This window comes from Aedes albopictus, chromosome 1 (genome assembly GCF_035046485.1).
Source record: "Aedes albopictus strain Foshan chromosome 1, AalbF5, whole genome shotgun sequence".
In the NCBI taxonomy this organism is placed as follows: Eukaryota; Metazoa; Arthropoda; class Insecta; order Diptera; family Culicidae; genus Aedes; species Aedes albopictus.
Genome location: NC_085136.1, coordinates 108912274 through 108931296, shown reverse-complemented (window position 1 = coordinate 108931296; position 19023 = coordinate 108912274). Strand labels below are relative to the sequence as shown.

Sequence of the window (19023 nt, the reverse complement as noted above, 5' to 3'; positions counted from 1 at the left end):
ACCGTTCCGATGCTCGGCGGGGAAACCAACCGGCCGACGACGACGATGGCAAGTAGCAAATTAAAATTTTCTCCGCGCGTTCTGGTCAGATCTCGTGTCCTCCAAAGGGCTAGCCAAGAATTTTTCCCCGCCGATGCTGCTGTGAGACTTTGTTTCATTATGCTAGGCTGATTGGGATGCAAAACCCGGACTAAATTAACATACAACAGTATATCTCGCATCTATCGATCCGCGATTGGTCGGTCGGCGAATTATGCATCAGGCTATAGGACGCGCGCAAGCTGATGGACCCCAGATGCGGGAACACGAACGGTTCCCGGCCTGAACAGGAAAATGATAATAAATCGATTTCGAAACTGATCGGCAACAAATTTTTCACAATCAACAACCGAGAAACGTTTTGACATCGCACTGTCAGAGCGCAGCTTTGAAACCGTTAACAGAGGGAATGCCAGCAATGCATTGGTGGACCTCCGAGATCCTAGGTGGGCTAGAGGAGCCAGGCCAGGCGGCCTTATGTTGCCTATATTGTGCATATTTTGCAAAAATAAACAATCATTCAATGTGCGCTTGGGCTCGCGCTGCTGCTGCTCTTCGGCGCGATATTAATAATTCATAATTTTTGCATATAGCCTGGTGTGCGCGACCAGGCGCGCGCTTGAAGGAAGGCGCTGCTGCACGCCTGGTGAACGTTCGTCGAAGATCTTGTTGTCTAGATAAAAATGGGGAGACCTCTCCCCAGTCAGCACAGCATAGCAGTCATTGTCCCTGTACTGACTGTGTGGCACAGCTGGACCCATTGTTCTTCCTGCGAAATGAGGCTGTTGGTTATGCGCGCGCAAGAAGGCCACGACCCAGGGACCCGCGATGGCGAATTGTAGCTCATTTCAAAGGCCAATAAAATGCACAACTCTTCACTTTACTCAAGTGGTGGATTCAATTACTGTGTTTAAGGTATCCAAGAACTTCTTAGAATGTAACTCGTTGAAGCTACAATAGTAACTATCGAACTCTCGGGCTATTTAAGGTGCTTACTGTATGAGAATCACTAAGAACTCCCTTGAGTATAGGACATCGGATCTACAAGCCTAATCAATCTGGAACGGATTGAAGCCCATCTGAAACCGCCTGCAACGCTTTCAAACCCTATAGCCTGTGAATCCCCCTTGAACACCTCTGAAACACCTTCTCAAACGTTTTGAAATGCCTTGAGGTGCCTCTAAAACCCTCTGAAATCCCCGTCAAACTCAACTGAGAGGCTGTGAAGCCACCTAGCTCCTTCCTAAGTCTCTTGAAACCCCTTGATGCCCCATGAAGCTCACATGAATACCTGCGAATACCACTAAAATTTCTCTGAAATCACTTAAAATGTCTTGTTACGCCTTTGAAGCCACCGAGAAACTCACCCGACAGTATGCGAAGCTCTCATAAACCCATCTGAAACCATCTGAACGCATAGAATTCCCCGTGAATCTGAGAGCATATGAATGCCTCCAGGAGTCTTTTGAAATTTCCTAAAACGTTACGAAACGTCTTGAAACCCTCCCTGAATCTCATCTGAGAGCCTGTGAAATCTCCAAAAATCCTCTGAAAACTCCTGAAACACCCTGAAACGTCTCTGAACATTACACCCCCCCCCCCTTTAATCTCCATTGAAAGTCCTCTGAAACACCAGATCGCTCCTCTTTGAATATCCTAGCCACTCGCTCTTCTTAAACTTCTTTGCGACCTTGAAATCCATTTAGGTAATAAACTGAATCAATTAGATAAAAAAAATCTTTTTAGGCAGTCCTGGCTTATTACCTTGCTTTCTTTTGGCCTATCTAACACAAGTTCTCTAAATTCCCATTAGCTTACCGTCAATTACTTGAAGCTCATCTTGCTCTTTTCGAGACAGCCTGTAATATTAATTGAAATCTCTTGAAGTTAAACTCTTCCAAAAACCTTTATTGAAACCCCCTGAAACCAGCTGGGATCTCGTGGAAACCATCATTAGGCTCTCTAAGTAACCTCCTTAAATTCTAGTTAAATCCCTTTAAGTCCATATTAAGCCCGCTTGGTGTTCACGACCCTCCAAGCGAAATGAAACCTCTCAACTCCCCCTTGAATTCTCGTGATCTACCATTAGACTCTCCTGAAATTCTACTGAAACTCTTCTACTAAATGTTGGATTTCTCGCCAATACTTTGTGACTGCTTGGAACGATAACGGTTTCAAGGAGTTTTTTGACTACATAGCCAAGAAACTCAGCACCCAACAGTCGAACACTCAAACTTCACTCTTTTACTACATTCTCCTTATTACCTTTAACCCAACTTGAAACTTACACGGCTTCTCTCCCTGAAGTTCTTCTTATTTTCCCCTTTCAACTCTAACATTCCCATTGAACTTTCCTACCCAATGAAACCCCCCTTAACCCACTAAACAGTCCAATCCAATCACTTAAACCTAATTCGAACCAGTTTAACCATTAAAGTCACCCGTATAGAAGCTTCGCTAGGTCTTCCGTAAACCTCTATGGGACCTCTGATGGGCTTTCTTCCTTTATAAACTCACTCTGCTTTTCCCTTTGAAATCCCCTCCCCACTCTTCCATGCATTTTGCTTCAGTTGCAATATTTGCCACCGAAATCACCTTCAAATTCGTCTGAAACACCCTTGAAGATCTCCGAAACCTCCCTGGAACCTTCTTGATACACGAGTGCTTCACGTTCTACCAGGTCCACCCACGTTACCAAATGCGCTTCTCGTTCTTTTGTATCAACCGAGATTGTATCTGTGGCAAATGCTACAACCCTTCAATTGTTGTCCGGCATTCTTTCAGTATGACCGGTCCACCGTAACCTTCCGGCTTTGTTTACCTACATGATACTGAAACCGCTGTATAGTTGGTGGTTCGAAGTCCAGCACCACACACCGATCACCTGAACACCACCAAAACAACGTCCTTAACGCTCGTTGTTCGAATACTCGAAGTGCTAATATTTATATAGGTACTAACTGTCCCCGGCAAACTTTGTCTTGTCTACTGCGTTTTTTGACGTTTCAAGTCCCTAGCCAAGCGCCTAAGTCCCCGTTCACAATGTATGAAAACCCGATTTTCAAAAACTTCCAGTTTCCCATGTTTTTGGCCTCATAAACCTTCCTTGGGTAAAAACTAACAGAACAAAAACTTAGACGACCCAAATCTGACCATCCGTTCGCAAGTTATGCGCGGTCCCACGTATACCACTACATTTTTATATATAGACCTATATGTATGTCTTTATATATAGACCTATATGTATGTCTTTATCGACCGCAGTTTTCTCAAGAGCCCATGAACACAGGAGCCGTTTGCTGGGATTTCAGACGTTGGAACGCAGACGAAAGACAGCTGAAGCTCTGTTCATCGGCAAATTGTTAAATGGCGTCAAAATGCTCCTAATCCTCTGCAATTAGTTGATGTTAACGATCCTGGTTATTCACTTCGTAATCACGACTTTCTACGACTGTCGCTTCGCCATGATGATATCCTCTTCTCATTGTTCATGAAAATCCTTCGTAGACGAATGCAGCCGTGTTCAGCTACACATATCAACATGAACTTTGTTTTTTTTACGCATATACCACCGCACCGGTCCGACTTTTGTGGATTCCCGTTTTAGGCGAGTTTATAGTTCCAAATGTTCTGGCAATTATGTCCATGTATTTCTCAAAAGACAAAAAAATTGACCGGATATTCTTAATATCGCACTCGAGATTCCAATAAGCTGGATAGTTCAGCTGGAAACCTTGCACAGTTTTGCACACCGTTCATCGTTGTTTTGATCAGTCTGGTCAGCTTACCAGAAAATCCATTTTCATCCAAGATTTCCCATTGCTGTGTGCAGTCGATACTGTCGTATGCCGCCTTGAAGTCGATGAACAGGTGATGCGTAGATATCTAGTATCAACGGCATTTCTGTAGGATTTTCCGAACAATGAAAAGCTGGTCCGTTGTCGACCGGCCGTCGATGAAGTCGGCTTGATAACACCCCACGAACTCATTCGTTTTAGGTGAGAGACGACAGAAGAAGATCAGCTGCGATACCATCCTTACCAGCTGCTTTGGTGAATGGCTTCCTTAACCTTCTTCAGTGTTCCATTTTCTCGTACTTCGTCTTTTCCAGGCGGTGTTTTTTTTCTTTTGATTGGGGAGGTTGTCTGCTGTTTTCGCTTCTGTTTATAGCGTTCCACGTTCTGCCGGGTCCCGTGCTGCAGCATTACTGCATGCGCCGCTTTCGTCTTCAACAAAATAGCTCTGCACTCCTCCTCGTCGATCCATTCTTTCCTTCCACCTATTTTCACGTATCCCAGGGAGCTCTCGATTACACTGTTGTAGTTTTATAGAGAGGCAACATTGAGCTCGCCCTCGCCTGGTAACGCTGCTTTGAGATTCTACGTCGGATGCTGTGGCAGCATCCGGTTGCTTCAGTCGCCGTAGAGAGTATTGCTTGCAGTTTGACCAGGTAGTGGTCAGGTCAGGGTCGATGTCAGCGCCACGATAGGTCCTGACGTTGATAATATCGGAGAAGCGTTGCCAATCAATAAGAACGTGCTCGATTTGCGATTCCGTTCGCTGTAGTGATCTCCAGGTAATGATAAGGGAGACTGTATTGTAAAAGATGCTAGGTATGGCCACGTTCTTTAAGGCGGCAAAATCGATGAGTCATAGGCCGTTTTCGTTTCGCCAATGTCATTCAATAGGTCGGCGAGTATGCGGATGCTCCCGATGAAGTTGGGAGATTGGAACGTACCGAGTTTCCAATAGCAAGTCCTTTTTGTTTGCTGGGGTCATTGCCATTGATCTGGGTTGCTGACACTGCGTTGCTGCAGCCTTGAGTTCCAGCCCCCTAACTTTCCGGAGAACCAAGATGTACAGTTGACTTAAAGTACTTCACTGGTACTGAAACGTTGATCATCCACCCTTTACATGGGGAGCAGACACTGTTGTGAGCCACTTCTCCTGGAGAACAAAAGCTTAGATTTGCAGAAACAAAGCCCGAAACCAAGACTCAGTTTTGTGGTGGACGAGTTCCAGCTGTCTCTACCTCATCTAATATCCCGGACAGACGATACAAGTGTGATACACGTACCTACCACGGTACGCAGTGTCAAAATAATTCTAACACGACTGACTTGAACGGATATAATTTTCTGTGTGGCACTAATTCCAAGTGCAATTGTACAGTGATTCGCGTATCACATGTGTATCATACCCAAGCAGCACCTGCAACATCATGCAGATTGTGGCTTTTTATGCTTTGGTCTAAATGAGTTGCACTAGAAGCACACGAAACTTCCATCTTGTCAGTTGAGTTGCATTTAAACTCCGAAATTCGTGAAGTTGCGGCTTTGTTTCATAGAAATCACAAATTACCACGTGTTTGACATCGATTCGTGGAGGCGGAGCTTACATATTGCTCGCAAGTGATAATACAGTCAGCTTACATTAAATGTGTTATGTAACATGCATGAAACATCCAACTCTGGTTCGTTTGTTCAGATTAGGTTCCATATGCGTTACAGAAAACTTGAGCGTCTTTTCATTTTGACAGTGCGCTAACTTGTGACAAAGAAGGTGCAATAAAGTAACAAGTAACTTCAGTAGCTTTTATGGTGTGTTGAGCATCGATTCTCTCACAGAGCTTTTGGTGTAGTATGTAAGGTGAGTAGATAATACTCCTGGTGTCCATGGTTCGAGTCTGGACAAAATCTTTTTTATCATTCCTCCTCGTTTATGTTGCATAAGAATTCAGAATCTGCGCTTTTTGGGTTTCAAAGAAGAAGCAATTGTGTTCTGTCGTCCGTAATACGGACAGTGAATAAATTGCACTAAGGTTGCTGTTACTGGATTAGCAACAAGTCGTGTTGCTTGGGTAAGTATAATCTTCCACTATGCTGATCGAGTTTGATGTGGTAAACTGAACCTACTCTATCGCCATATATCGCAAGCGTAATGTCATCTGCAAAGCCGAGCAACTTCACATCTGGCACCCGGAGGTAGTGTGAGACGTACTACGCTGTCGTACATCGCGTTCCGTAGTACTGGGCTCAGAATCAATCCCTAGGGTACCTCCGGGGTAATACGGTAGCGCTTTTCTCCTGCCTCGGTGTCGTAGAGAAGCAACATGTCCCGGAAGAAGCTCTCTAGGATCCGGCAAAAACTTTCCGCGACGCCTAGGCGTGAATGGTGCTATCAATAGCGGTCCAGCAGACACTGTAGACAACCGCACAGTAGCAGATTCTCCGTCGCTTCTTTTGGTACGCTATCTGGGTAATTTTGGTCACTGGCCTGATCAAAGTCCACCGTCGATCGTTTTTTTCGGAAGCCAAATTGGTTGTCCAAAAGTCCGGCGTCATCTGACCTCCCGATATAGATCATAAGCCTCGACAAAATTACCCGTTCCCGCAGCTTCTGAATGGCGCCCAGCAGATAGATTGGTCGCCAGGTCGTATTGTAGCAGTAGAATCAATCATTGCCTTCACCACCTTTCCGGAAATCCATCTCTGAATATGTCAGTGCAAGTCCCAAAGTTCGCTTTAATGGCTATGGCCGGTATAACTACTGTTTCATGCCGAAACGAAACGATTGGTTCTACGAGGAGTGCAGAGCGGTTGTGGAGGAGAAGGATGCAGCGCGGGCGGTAATGCTGCAGCATGGAACTCGACAGAATGTGGAGCGATACAGACAGAAGCGGAAGCAGCAGACCCGTCTCTTCCGGGAGAAAAAGCGCTGCCTAGAAGAAGCGGAGTGCGAGGAAATGGAACTGCTGTGCCGTTCACAGGAAACATGCAAGTTCTACCAGAAGCTCAACGCATCCCGCAAAGGCTACCTGCCGCAGGCCGAAATCTGCAGGAATAAGGACGGGAGCCTCCTGACGGACAAACGTGAGGTGATCGAAAGGTGGAAGCAGCACTTCGACGAGCACCTGAATGGCGAAGAGAATGTAGGCACGGAGGACCAAGGCAGCGGAGAAATTGACTATGTTGGTGCAGCAGAGGACGGGAACGAACCAACTCCCACGCTGAGGGAAGTTAAGGATGCCATCCACCAGCTCAAAAACAACAAAGCGGCTGGTAAGGGCGGTATCGCAGCTGAACTCATCAAGATGAGCTCGGAAAAGTTGGCCATCTGTCTGCATCAGAGTCAAGATCTGGGAAACCGAACAGCTACCGATAGATAGCGAATCTTGTGTGGACGAGAACTGGCTAGCTGGGAGGAGCATACTATACATTAGTACACCCCGGTAATCTTCGCTATTGCGAAGTCCTCTTTAGAAGTGGAAACAACCTATTGGAATGGAAATTGGTCAGTTGTAAGATCGCCACTAGCTAGGTCTTATCCGGCACCCAGTTCCCGCTGTCGGCGGGCATGCGATATGGGTCTGCTCGCAGGGCGACACACAGTGGCCTGCACTATTGTCGAATTTTAGGTTTTCGGCTTGTACCTGGATATTAAGATCGAACCTTCGCATAGCTTCTATCCTCTGGGCAGGTCAGGCACTTTAGTGCCGAGTTGTATACTTTGGCGATGTACCGTTCATTACCGCGCTTCCTGAAAAGTTTGTTCCTGTTGGGACCTGTAATCTCTCACGAGCCATACTCGAAGTACCTGAACAATACCTCTAGCGTCCCGTAGATGGTGAGCGTGTAAGAAGACAAGCCAAATCTGATCTTCTTCTGATAGATGGTACAGTAACATGCCTCCTGCTGCAGCGGTCCCGCGGTACCCCAGTAATACGGCGTGCATGCGGATGCTCCCGATGAAGTTGGAGATTGGAGCTTCCATCGCTGGCGGGTTTGCATTGGAATGTCTTCCAAATACAGTGCGATATACTTAGGCTCAAACGCCAGTTTTCGCCGGGGATAGACGCTCGGGAGCTTCCACCTCCCCGTGTGACCCACCTCCCTTCAAATTGGCTTCTCCTGTTGACTCAGCGCATTGCTGAACTGGTACCATTTTGGTTGCGTGGGAAGAGCTCACAACAATCGTCGCAAAAACTGCTCGCCCTGATGGGACCCTTTTTGTTGGCCAAGTTCCGAGTGGTAGAGATACACGCCCGATAGGGATCCGTTCGCAAGGGGATTGCTGTTGGGTGCAACACACCCAGTCCCGGGGACCTCTCGTCCAAAACACAACAGTCCAACGCGAGACTACGGCATAGCGACATGATCTAGTGCTAGGTAGAAAGTCAGTGGATCTTGGTGCGGCGATTGGCATAGATTGAGCCGATCGATTTTGGGAACAACGAACAAAAGGGTTCAAGGAGGCGAACTATGTGCAATCTCTGCCTAGCCATCGTCATCGCACATGATCGCGTTTCAAAATATCGATCTATCGCTCGTTCCCGCGCTAAAGATCTTACCTATCAAGGAAGGGGGGACACACATTTGTCAGTGCGCGGCGCGGCGCGGTTCGACGATGATGATGACGCGACGGCGGCAAATCTCCGTTCGGTCGGAATCGAAACCCAATCGAAAGCAAAATGCCCACTTATGCAAATCCGAATGCTAATTACTGGTTGGCAGCTTCATAAATCAAAAACACGCTGCCAGTTCGCAGTCGGATCGCGGCGGATCGCGGATTGCGGGCGCCATTTAATCCGCGGGCGATGAAAATACCCCGAGACTCCGCCGGTCGGCGTCATCGTCGTCGGGGGTTCCTCATTTCAAACGTGTTACGACGCGAAACGACGACGCTAAGGGATTACATTGTGCGCGCACCCTTCCGCTCATATGATTTTAGCTGATTTGATTTATCACATCGATGAGGGGGCTAGGGGTCCACTGCTGCGTTTGAATCAAACTTCTGCGACTCCGTCGTCGGATTGAGCCCCCATCCTAATCTTGTTGCTGTTGTTGAACTCCCCCGCAACTCGCATGATTAACTCTGTTTGGGTCTTAACAACCACACGGATTGGGTGCAATAGGAAGCTGATGGTGGTACAGGGACATGGAGTCGGAGTGGTTTCCTAAAGCGAGAGTTAATTTACATACAACCGAGATTGAGTTACAACAAACGAGGAAATCTATTTTAAGAACCAAGGGGATTAGTGAGTGCTGCTGTTGCAGCTGTGCAAACACTACATAATGGAAACTATGGGAAACTATCATGGGCGGATGGCGATTCAGTGACACATATAGTATTGCGATTGTGGATGATCGGTTCGAATAAGTGTGGGAAACTTGTAGAAAGGTCAAATGGAAGCTGTACAATGGATAAAGAGATCGAAACTGTTCATTTTCATTGTCTTCTTGGCTTGGTACATTGTACCAACTAGGACAGAGCCTGTTGCTGATCTTACAGAGTACCATGAACTTTTTTACAATTATTAAGAATTTCTCAATCCTCTATCAGTTGGTTTATTCCATAATCTAAATTTCTACCTGATATTGAATCAAACTAGAAAATATCTTGATTTATGGAGCAATTGTTTAGTTTATCAAATGTATTTAAAGTTTGCAGGCTTTTTTTCTTCGAGGTGAGCTGTCACTGTATCGGTTGAACCAGTGTTGTGCACCATCATCTTCATAACACAAAAAACGCCTCGACATCTACATTCTTCTTTTTCCTCTTACAAATATATTCGAGACAAACGTATTGATACGATAGGAAATCCCACCGCGCTCATAATTTGCGAATCTCAATAACTAACGCACGTTACCGTCGCTCCGATGCAGAAATTATGACACTCGCTGCTGAACGATGGTCGCCAAGTTCGGCCCGAATGAGGGTCAATCGGTTCAGTATTAGTGCACAGCGTGCAAACACAAATGCAGCTTGTCATCTGTAATTCCAGACGCTTTGGCGTGATTTGTCTCTGTTTTGGAATGAGGATAAAAAATTCCTCCAGAAAATGTTTAGAAAATCATTGGAAAATGCTTTCAGAAGTTCCTTTAAGGAATCGTTTGGAAATTTAACCATTGAGATGATTCCTCCAGACATTTTCCCAAGAATTCCTTAAAATTTTATTTTCAACTTTTAAAGATGAAATTTTTCGGAGATTGTTTCAAAGTTCTTTTCATGTTTTTTTTAGAAATTTATGTAGCGAAGCCTCCAGAAATTTTATTAGGAATATTCAAAAAAAAAAATGTCGCATGCATTGCTTAAGAATCCAACTTTAACTCTTCCTGAAGATTCAGGTAATTCTCCAGGGATTACTTTAGAAATCGCTTCAGGGTTTTCTTAAGAAATTCCTCCGGCGGTTTGCACGAAATTTTCCTTTTTTTCCTCTAGGGATTTTTTTTAAACTTCCTTTACAGATTGCTCCAGAAAATTTTCTAAGAATTCCTTCATTGATAAAGTGAATCAATTTCCAATTGATTGGAATTCACATTAATCAGATTTTTTTGGATAATGCCTGAGATATTCCTTCAAAGATTTGTTCAGAAATTGTACAAATAATTCTTCAAGAAAACTTAAGAAAATTCTCAATTTTTTTTAATATCATTTAGGCATCCTTTGGACGATTTCTTCAAGGATTCCTCTAAAAAATCATCGAACCCTTCACGGATGCTTTGAGAAATCCTTTCAAGAATTCATTCGGAAATTTTCTTTGGTGACACTTCAGGAATTCTATTCAGGGTTGCCGCATTTCACTCTATATATTTTTCGTAGAAAAACTGTTTATCTGTATTTGATAGTAAAAAAATCGGTATTTTCAATCAGTACTACGTAAGTATTTAAATTGAAATTGAAACTTAGAAGAAGTATTGTTTTTCAAAAAATCTGTAAAATTTCTAAATTAAAAAAAAATGTGATTCCGTATTTAAAAATTCGGCAACCCTGATTTCTTCAGATTTTTTTCTCAAGAGATGCCTCCAGATAATTCATAAAGAGTTTTTTAGAACATCTTGCATGGGTAACTCTAAAAATGAATTTATTCAGAAATTCATGCAGAGTTTCTGTCAGAGATTCCTTGAGAAATTCCTGTAGCTTATTATTCGGAAATTTCTCCACGAGTTGCGATCTTTCTTCAGAGTTGCGATCTTTCTTCAGAGACTTCTTCGGACATTCATTAGATAATCTTTTTTTTTTGGAAACTTCACCAAAAATTCGTTCGAAAATTCGTCCATATTATTTTTTGGAATTTTCTCAAAAGAATTCGTTGGAAAATTTGGTTCTTAAATAAATTTACAAATTCCATCAGAAATTTTTCAAAAAGTTCTTCTAGAAAAACTCCCATAGGATGCTTCATAAACTCTGCCGTGATTTTTCAAAAACAAATTTCCAGAAATATTCCAAAAATTCTTCTTTAGATTCCTCCAAAAGCTTCTTGTTTGATTTTTATAAAAAAAAATTAATGATATTTTCAGAGTTTCTTTCAAGAATCTATTTAGTGATTCTTACTGAGAATCCTTCAAAAATTGCCAGAAGAATATAATTATAAAAAATCAGCATCGCTAAGTCACCCAATCATGAAGTTTTCTAATTTTTCCAAAAAATAAACTATGATTCTTCCAGAAATTTCTCCAACGACAAAATCTGCCTTGAATACCTTAAAAATGTCCTCAACGGATTCATTCAGAAAATCTATCTGGAATTACAAAACTCGTTCGGAAGCATTCTCCAGGGATTTTTTCAGAAATTCCTCTAGGGCATTCCAAAATTTTCCTAAGAATTCTTTGGGAAAATCTTTCATGGGTTGCTTCAGAAATTTCTCTGAGAATTTCTTTATAAATTCCTCCAAAATTTTCTTATAAATACGACTGTGATATGTTGATTCGGGGTAATGGCTTTCAGTCCTCCAAAATAACCGTGAGAAATTGCTTTCCCGTTTTAGAAATTTAGATTCCCCTAGTAATTCCTTCTTAGATTACTTAAGAAAATCCTCCTGGAATTCTTTCGTGATTCTTACTACGGATTTTTTTTGATAAACCTTGCATGAATTCCTTCTAAAATTTCTCCAATGATGTCTTCCAGGAATGCTCCAAGAAAGTTCGTCCAGAGATTCCTTCAGAAATTCCTATAGATACATATTCAGAAATTTCTCCGGGAGTTCGGAAATTCTTAAGAGACTTCTACGGGGGTTTTTAGGAGTTTTTAGAGTGCTTCCAGAAAATCTACCATAAATCTTTTTTAGAAATCGTCAGAAATTTCTTCGAAAATTTCTCAAATTATTCGTTTGGAAATTTGGTTCTCGAATGGCTTTCGAATTTTTCTAGAAACCTCGCATGAAATCGTTCAAAAGTTTCTGAATTCCGTGGGTTCTCCTATCGCAATAGTTGGAATGGATTTGACACGCCCTTCTTATAACAAACTTGACAAGTGATGTGTATTTCATTGTTAACCTTGTTGGATCATACTGTTGAAAGGAGATTAAAACCGCGGAATTCGCGTAAGTGTCCCTACTTACGGATCCGCCACACTCCCTTTTTGTCCTTCATACAACGGTATGTATAATTCAAGGTCGTAATGAAATTTAATCTTTACAGTTATGTGGGACTGCATGCAGAGCGAGACTCAAGCCATGCATACATACAATTCTATAGTTTCCTCCAAAACTTTCTTGAATGATTTCAATAGAAAACATTACATTTTCAGAGAAATTCCTTCAGTAATTCCTACAGGCATTTGTGAAAAACTCCCCCATTTGTTTAGAAAATCTTCCAGGGATAACAAAGCTCGTTCAAAAATTTTCTCCAGATATTTTATCAAAATTCCTCTAGAGATTTTTCTAGGGATTCTTTGAGAAAATCTTCCAAAAGATGCTTCAGAAAGTTCTCTAAGAGTTTCTTTATAACTTCCGCCAAAATTACCGTCAATTACTTCATTCCCCGTATTAGAAATTCAGATTTTCCCAGTAATTCTTCCATGGATTAAATACTTAAGAAAATCATCCAAGCATTCTCCGTAAATCCCACTAGTTTTTTTTTTTTGAAAATCTTGCATGGATTTCTTTACAGTATCTTCCAGAAATCATCTTTTTTTTTAGTAATTCTGCTTTGGAAATACTTCCATGAAACCTCCCAAAGACTCGAATAAATCTACCATTTATTCCTGTAAGATATCTATGAATATCTCGGAGGAGCCCAGAGATGCTTGCGTGGTCTTCGCTGAGAAATTCGCCACCAATTTTCTGATTTTTTTTTTCTGAAAATTCACAAAGCTGCTCTAGAAGATCTCAAACGAGTTTATTTTCGAAAATAATATATGCTCTTTTCATAATTCTCTTCATGAGTTTCCGTGGGGCGAATTCTATTTCCATGAATTCATGTTGAGAATCCGTTTAGTATCGAGAACACAATACAGCCTCGAGTACTACTTTTTCCGTTTTCCTCCATTCTTAGTCGCCAACAAACACATTCGTGACGAACGCATTATTGGCACAACCCATGTTACCGTCGCTCCGACGTAGAATTTATGTCACTCACTGATATATGTTCGTTACCAAGATTGGTGCGCATGAAGTTATGTTGCATGTTTGTAATATTGTCCCACTCCACAGCGAGTATCATTAGGCATTAATCATCAGCTTTGGCGACGACTGTTTGGTAGACTTTTTGGGTATTTTTGTGGCGTTTCAGTCTTTTCGGGGATCAAAAACAACTATATGTTTTCTATTTCCAACGTTTCGATCCTTATTGGATCTTCTTCAGGGAATCTGTAATTTTATTGGACGTTTACATTGGTTTTTAACACATTACGCAACACTTAACACATACCGAATAAATTGTTGTTTCTTCGTCTAGTAGTTGTTTTTTGAAACATTTTAACTGTCATTCCTTGTTTTTGCTATAAGAAGTTATTGTTAATTAAGGAATACCTAATTGTCACTTACTACTTACAAATTTGTCCGTTTTTTGGAACCGGAAAAATCTTCAAATTTCGAAAAACTGATTTGGTAGTCTGAACCCGGACCGCAATCCACTACTTTTGCGTATAGTTTTCAAAATGACAGTTTAAAGTTCGTTCTATTCGTGTGTTGTATGGTCGGTTATAATTGTGTCAGTGTGGTTGGTTCGTGTTATGTTTACATTGGTTCTGTTTTGGTTATTCGTTCTCGTTCTTTTTAGGTTTGTTATAGAGTGGAGTAGACCAGCGTAGACTACGTTCAGATTGTCTGTGTCAGTACGTTTGTTTACCGTGTGTGGCGTGTTGTATATGTAACAGCTTTCCAAGATGGGAAGATTTGATGGTTTTTGTGTCCTATCTAATATCTTTACATCGTCTAGTCTGAATACATGGTCATTTTCTGCTGCGTGGTCTACTAGCGCTGTCTTTTCTCTAATACTAATGATCGCTGCGTCCGAATTGGTGTGTCCTGCTTCTCTTAGTGTCGTCAGTCTGCGTACATTTGAGCGATGTCCCGATATGCGTGTTTTCAGCTTCGTCGTTGTCATTCCAATGTAGCAGCCATCACAGTTGTTGCAGTCGATCTTGTATATTACATTACTTTGGTCGTCATTATCTGTCTTGTCCTTAATTGGTGGTAGTATTGTGCCAACCGTGTTTGTTGTTTTGGTGGCTATTCGTGTAGGATATTCCCTTCTCAGTGTTTTTATTATCTGTTGTGAGAGTCCTTCGATATTGGTGAGCGAACGAAAAACGGTTTCTCCCTCATCTGGTCTGTTTTCGTTCGCTTCCATAGCTGTTTCCACTTCTTGTCTACGTAGTTTCACTCTATTGATGACTCGACTGATCAACGTGTTCGGATAATCGTTAATCAGGAGTTGGCGACGTATCACACTTTCAACTTCGTTATCTCTACTGTTCGTTGAGAACGTGTACACCCGTTTGGCGAAATTGAAAGCAACATTCATTTTTTGCGAAAAAGAGTGAAGAGATCGATAGTTAAGAAACCGTCCCGATGATATTGGTTTCATATACCATTCTGTCGTAATAGCTTGGTTTAGGTTTCTGGTTAAAACCATATCCAGGAACGGCAAGCGATTTTCCTTTTCTCGTTCAATTGTGAACTGTAGGTTTTCATCTTGACCATTGAAGATTTCTTGGACCATTTCAATTTTATCCTCTGGAAGAGCGAGGAACAAGTCATCCACATACTTTTTTATATATGGAATTGGAAATGGTACAGCCTCTACTGCCTGATCAAGAATGTCTTCCATTACCAGATCGGCTATCATCGGAGAGAGTGGGTTCCCCATAGCAGTGCCAAATTTTTGTTTATAGAAAGAGCCACCAAACGAAAAATAGCTACATTCTATGCAGAAATTAATCATCTTAAAATCATCTTAAAATTTCTCAGCACTGGTTTTCACTATGATCGATCCCAATGATAAGGTCAATTCCAGAATATCGCCTGTCCTTCAGCTTCCTCAAGGAATTTTCAACTCCATTCAGCAGCGTCGGTAAGTCCATACTTTGACTATCATAAACTTTTATGTCAAGTGCCAATGAGTCGGGGCCCGTGGCGTAGTTGGTCACACGTTCGCTTCATATGCGGATGGTCATGGGTTTGATTCCCAGCCCCGGCACATGCAATTTTTCGTCAGTTGCTCTTCACCGAGAGCGGCTGACACTGACCCTCTTCTGAGCCTCATGGCTCAAACGGATCCGGACTACCTGGATATCGGCGAACTGCTACTCATAATGGACCTCCAATCGGACTGGAAAGGAACAACGACCATCCATCATCCTTGTGCTCATCATTCTACCATGTATAGAGTAGAAAAGTGAAAGCAGCAGAAAGGCAACCAGTTCGATAAAGTATAATAGAACACATCTAGGCGCTGTACAATACTGTAGATGCAGCTGTCAATTGAAATCGCTCACGTAGTGCCCTAGTGGACAATAGAGCTGTAAATTAGGTTAAGTGATTAAGAATAAAAAAAAAAGTGCCAATGAACAATAAGACTTTCACACATCGTTCCGTTCCATGCGTTTCGGCTATTCAACAAGCACGAAGTTTCCTACTGTTACTTGTTGACAGTTCTAATCGCTAATTTTGCAAGGATACCCTCATATCGTTTACGCTGCTAGTGTTTAGTGATTAGCAAGGTTAAATTAACTAAAAATGAAGAAATTAAAAAAAGTTTACGCTGCTGTAGTCGGTGTTTCATGGATAAAACCCTTCGCTGTAAATATCGACAAAATTATTGGTCATTCCTGTCCTTTTTGTCTGTTTGTAATGGTACCTTGAAGCTCTCTCCTTCTGGTATTTTTTTTCCTCTTGGGGGCATAGTGCCACTGCGACCATTAATTTGGTTAATTGTGGTGTCATCCTCTAAGGAGAAATGATCTTCCTCACAGCTATTGGCGTGTTTCCCAATCAGGTACTGCATTTCGTATGAAATCATTATCAGTATCAAACAAATTGAGGAAAAAAAAATGATCACATGCATTGGTGAGATGCAAACTCACGACTCTGTTTCGCTAGTCCTACGCTTTAACCAACAAAGTCGCAGAACAAGTTACGATTCTGCGGAATAGAAAGTCAAACTGGATTTGAAGCGCTACCTTATCCGGATCCGTCTTCGAGAGCTTTATCTCTCAATTTAACTTCGGATGTCAATGTCCCGCATTGGACTCCTGGCGATTCTTTGGCATATAGCCTTACAGGAATCCTGAAAATTCCTTGTCAGTATTTCTGGGGAGTCCCTGACAGGAAACCGAGAGATTCCCCGACACAAATATTGGAGATTCCTCAACTTGAATCTGGTAGATTCCTTGGCAGGAATCTAGGAAATTCCCTATCAGGAATCTGGGATGTGCCTTGACAGAAATCTGAGAGACTCCCTAGTAGTAATCTGGGAGTCTCTCCGGCAGGAATCTAGAAGATTCTCTGCCAAGAAATTGGAAGATTCTCTGCAGGATCTATGCATATGCGAATCGATGCAAGAAGCTTGTAGTTAAAGCATCCATGAATTGATAGAAATTTCTGCAGGTTACTGTTCACTTCTCTTATCGACACATTTGGATGGACCCAGTAGGTCCACCTTCCTTTCTTTGCGTGTCTCATGTTTTCCAATCTTCAACCACGTGTTTTAGCACACGCGTCGATTGAGTTATGCTTCCTCCGATGTCGTTTATGAACAGCTGAACTGCTCTACAGTTGCTGACGACAGTCACTACCTCCGTCTTGTGATGAGACAATTGCAGCTTGACCAAAGTCTGGATTATATCGATCGTCTCCGCTGTCAGCTTCTCTATATCTTCTGGAGTCTCACCTGTTATCGTTAGGCCGATGTCATCCACGAAACCAACGATCTTGACTCTTCTTGACAACTCCAGTCTCAACATTCCTTCGTACATCGTGCTCCACAACGTAGGGCCGAGATTGGAGTACTCCTTCCGCATCTCAGATCAGTCTTGTAGACCAAAACTCTGTTCTGGAAATAGCTTTCTAGGTCCTTGCACAAGTAGTTGTAGACATGTGGTTGAGTTGTGCTTGGGACAGAGAACTTTCACGATTACCCTTAGCTTGTCAGGACGCATTTCAGCTGCTGTCCTCCTCCTCTTCTTGGCGTAACGTCCTCACTGGGACAAAGCCTGCTTCTCAGCTTAGTGTTCTATGAGCACTTCCACAGTTATTAACTGAGAGCTTCCTCTGCCAATGACCATTTCGCATGTGTATATCGTGTGGCAGGCACGAAGATACTTCTATGTCCAAGGAAGTCAAGGAAATTTCCTTTACGAAAAGATCCTGGACCGACCGGGAATCGAACCCGTCACCCTCAGCATGGTCATGCTGAATACCCGTGCGTTTACCGCCTCGGCTATATGGGCCCTTCAGCTGCTGTCGTTGGACCTTGATCTTGGCCATCACGACGCGGCGGACCAAGTTCTCCGTGTCCTGAAACGTCCAACTCTCCAGTTAGCGAAATTTAACTCTTGTATAATCCTTTTTACTTTCTTGGCTGTTTCCAGTAATAGCACGGAACCCACAAGGTTAGCTCATCACCCTTTGATTAGCTGTGATCGATTCCGTTGTACGTCCCCAGGCCACGCTCAACGCGTTCTCCAGTAACTTCCTTAAAATAAACGAAAACACACTTATTCCAGTCTCCATTCAAACAAACGCGATCAAAACACGAACAAAATCACCTCTCGATCACTCGCTCGCCAAGTTCACTCTCGACTCGACGACACCCGCCCGAACTGGTTGTCGCCCGCCTACACACACGTGAAACGGCGCAGCGCTCCAAGCAAGTTAACCCCTGGCCCTGCAGAAAAAAGCGCGATTATTTATAATCAATTCAGACGCCAAGCTCGTCTGGTTCAGTCTCCCCCAACCATTATTCTAGATAGATTCTTTGCAGCGTTCTCATTATAGTCGTTGCATTTGCATCGGTTTCATAATTCTTAACAAGTCAATCGTTGTTGTTCCTCTAGATGGCGTCGTCATCATTGTCGCCGTCGCCGACCGACGCCATCAGCTGGCATCACCTTTGGTCTCCTCAGGTCTCCTCCCGGCGTCGAATGCAGCGATACCAGATCCGTAGATCTACGGAATGAACTCTTCTCACGGATCTACGAATCAGTAGATCAATTTTATGGAAGTCCTCAGAATTCTACGGAAATTTGAGCCACATTATTTCAGGAAACATAAATAATTGTGAAATTCCTCCCTCGAAACTGGCATCACTGAACCTGAGGATTTAAATGGCGTCGATTGTGTCGTGCGCGGTGGCGGCGTCAACTAGATTGGTAAATTTGCAAACAAGACTTACTTTTGTTTAGCTGTCGCGCGGCGATGGTGGCTCCACCAACCCCGACCAGTTAGTCTTGAACTTTCAGAGGAGGGGGCACTTTTCAAGAGAGGTGATTGGTATTTTCCGTAACGTGGAAGTGACGGAAGTAAGTAGTAGCCAGCGTACATGACACTCCAGTCCGATCGTTTGTTTGATGTTTGTTTTGCGGTGGCGTCGGTTTGGGAGAAGTTATTTGTTTGCAAACAATCAAGCGTCCAAGATGGCGATGGCGCCGCAGTCGGGCTTGTAGTCGATGCCGAAGGAAGGGTGACAAGATCGTCGTCGATGCAACAATCAAGCGATAATTCAATTCAATTGTTTCGTCGTCAAGTTTCGAAATCGTCGA

The 19023-nt window shown here is 42.9% G+C and overlaps 2 protein-coding genes across 3 annotated transcripts in view; one reads left to right on the top strand and one right to left on the bottom strand.

The window, feature by feature from the left end:
* The window catches only part of LOC115269571 (cadherin-86C), a 589109-nt gene that overhangs the window by 400879 nt on the left and 169207 nt on the right, over positions 1 to 19023 (top strand). The window lies entirely within an intron of this gene.
* On the bottom strand, positions 4557 to 18118 carry LOC134285109 (uncharacterized). The gene is made up of 2 exons (XM_062845169.1): positions 13689 to 18118; positions 4557 to 13627 (listed from the first exon to the last, which is right to left on the bottom strand). The coding sequence occupies exon 1, from the start codon at positions 15204 to 15206 to the stop codon at positions 13938 to 13940; it is 1269 nt and encodes a 422-aa protein (XP_062701153.1). The 5' UTR covers positions 15207 to 18118; the 3' UTR covers positions 4557 to 13627; positions 13689 to 13937.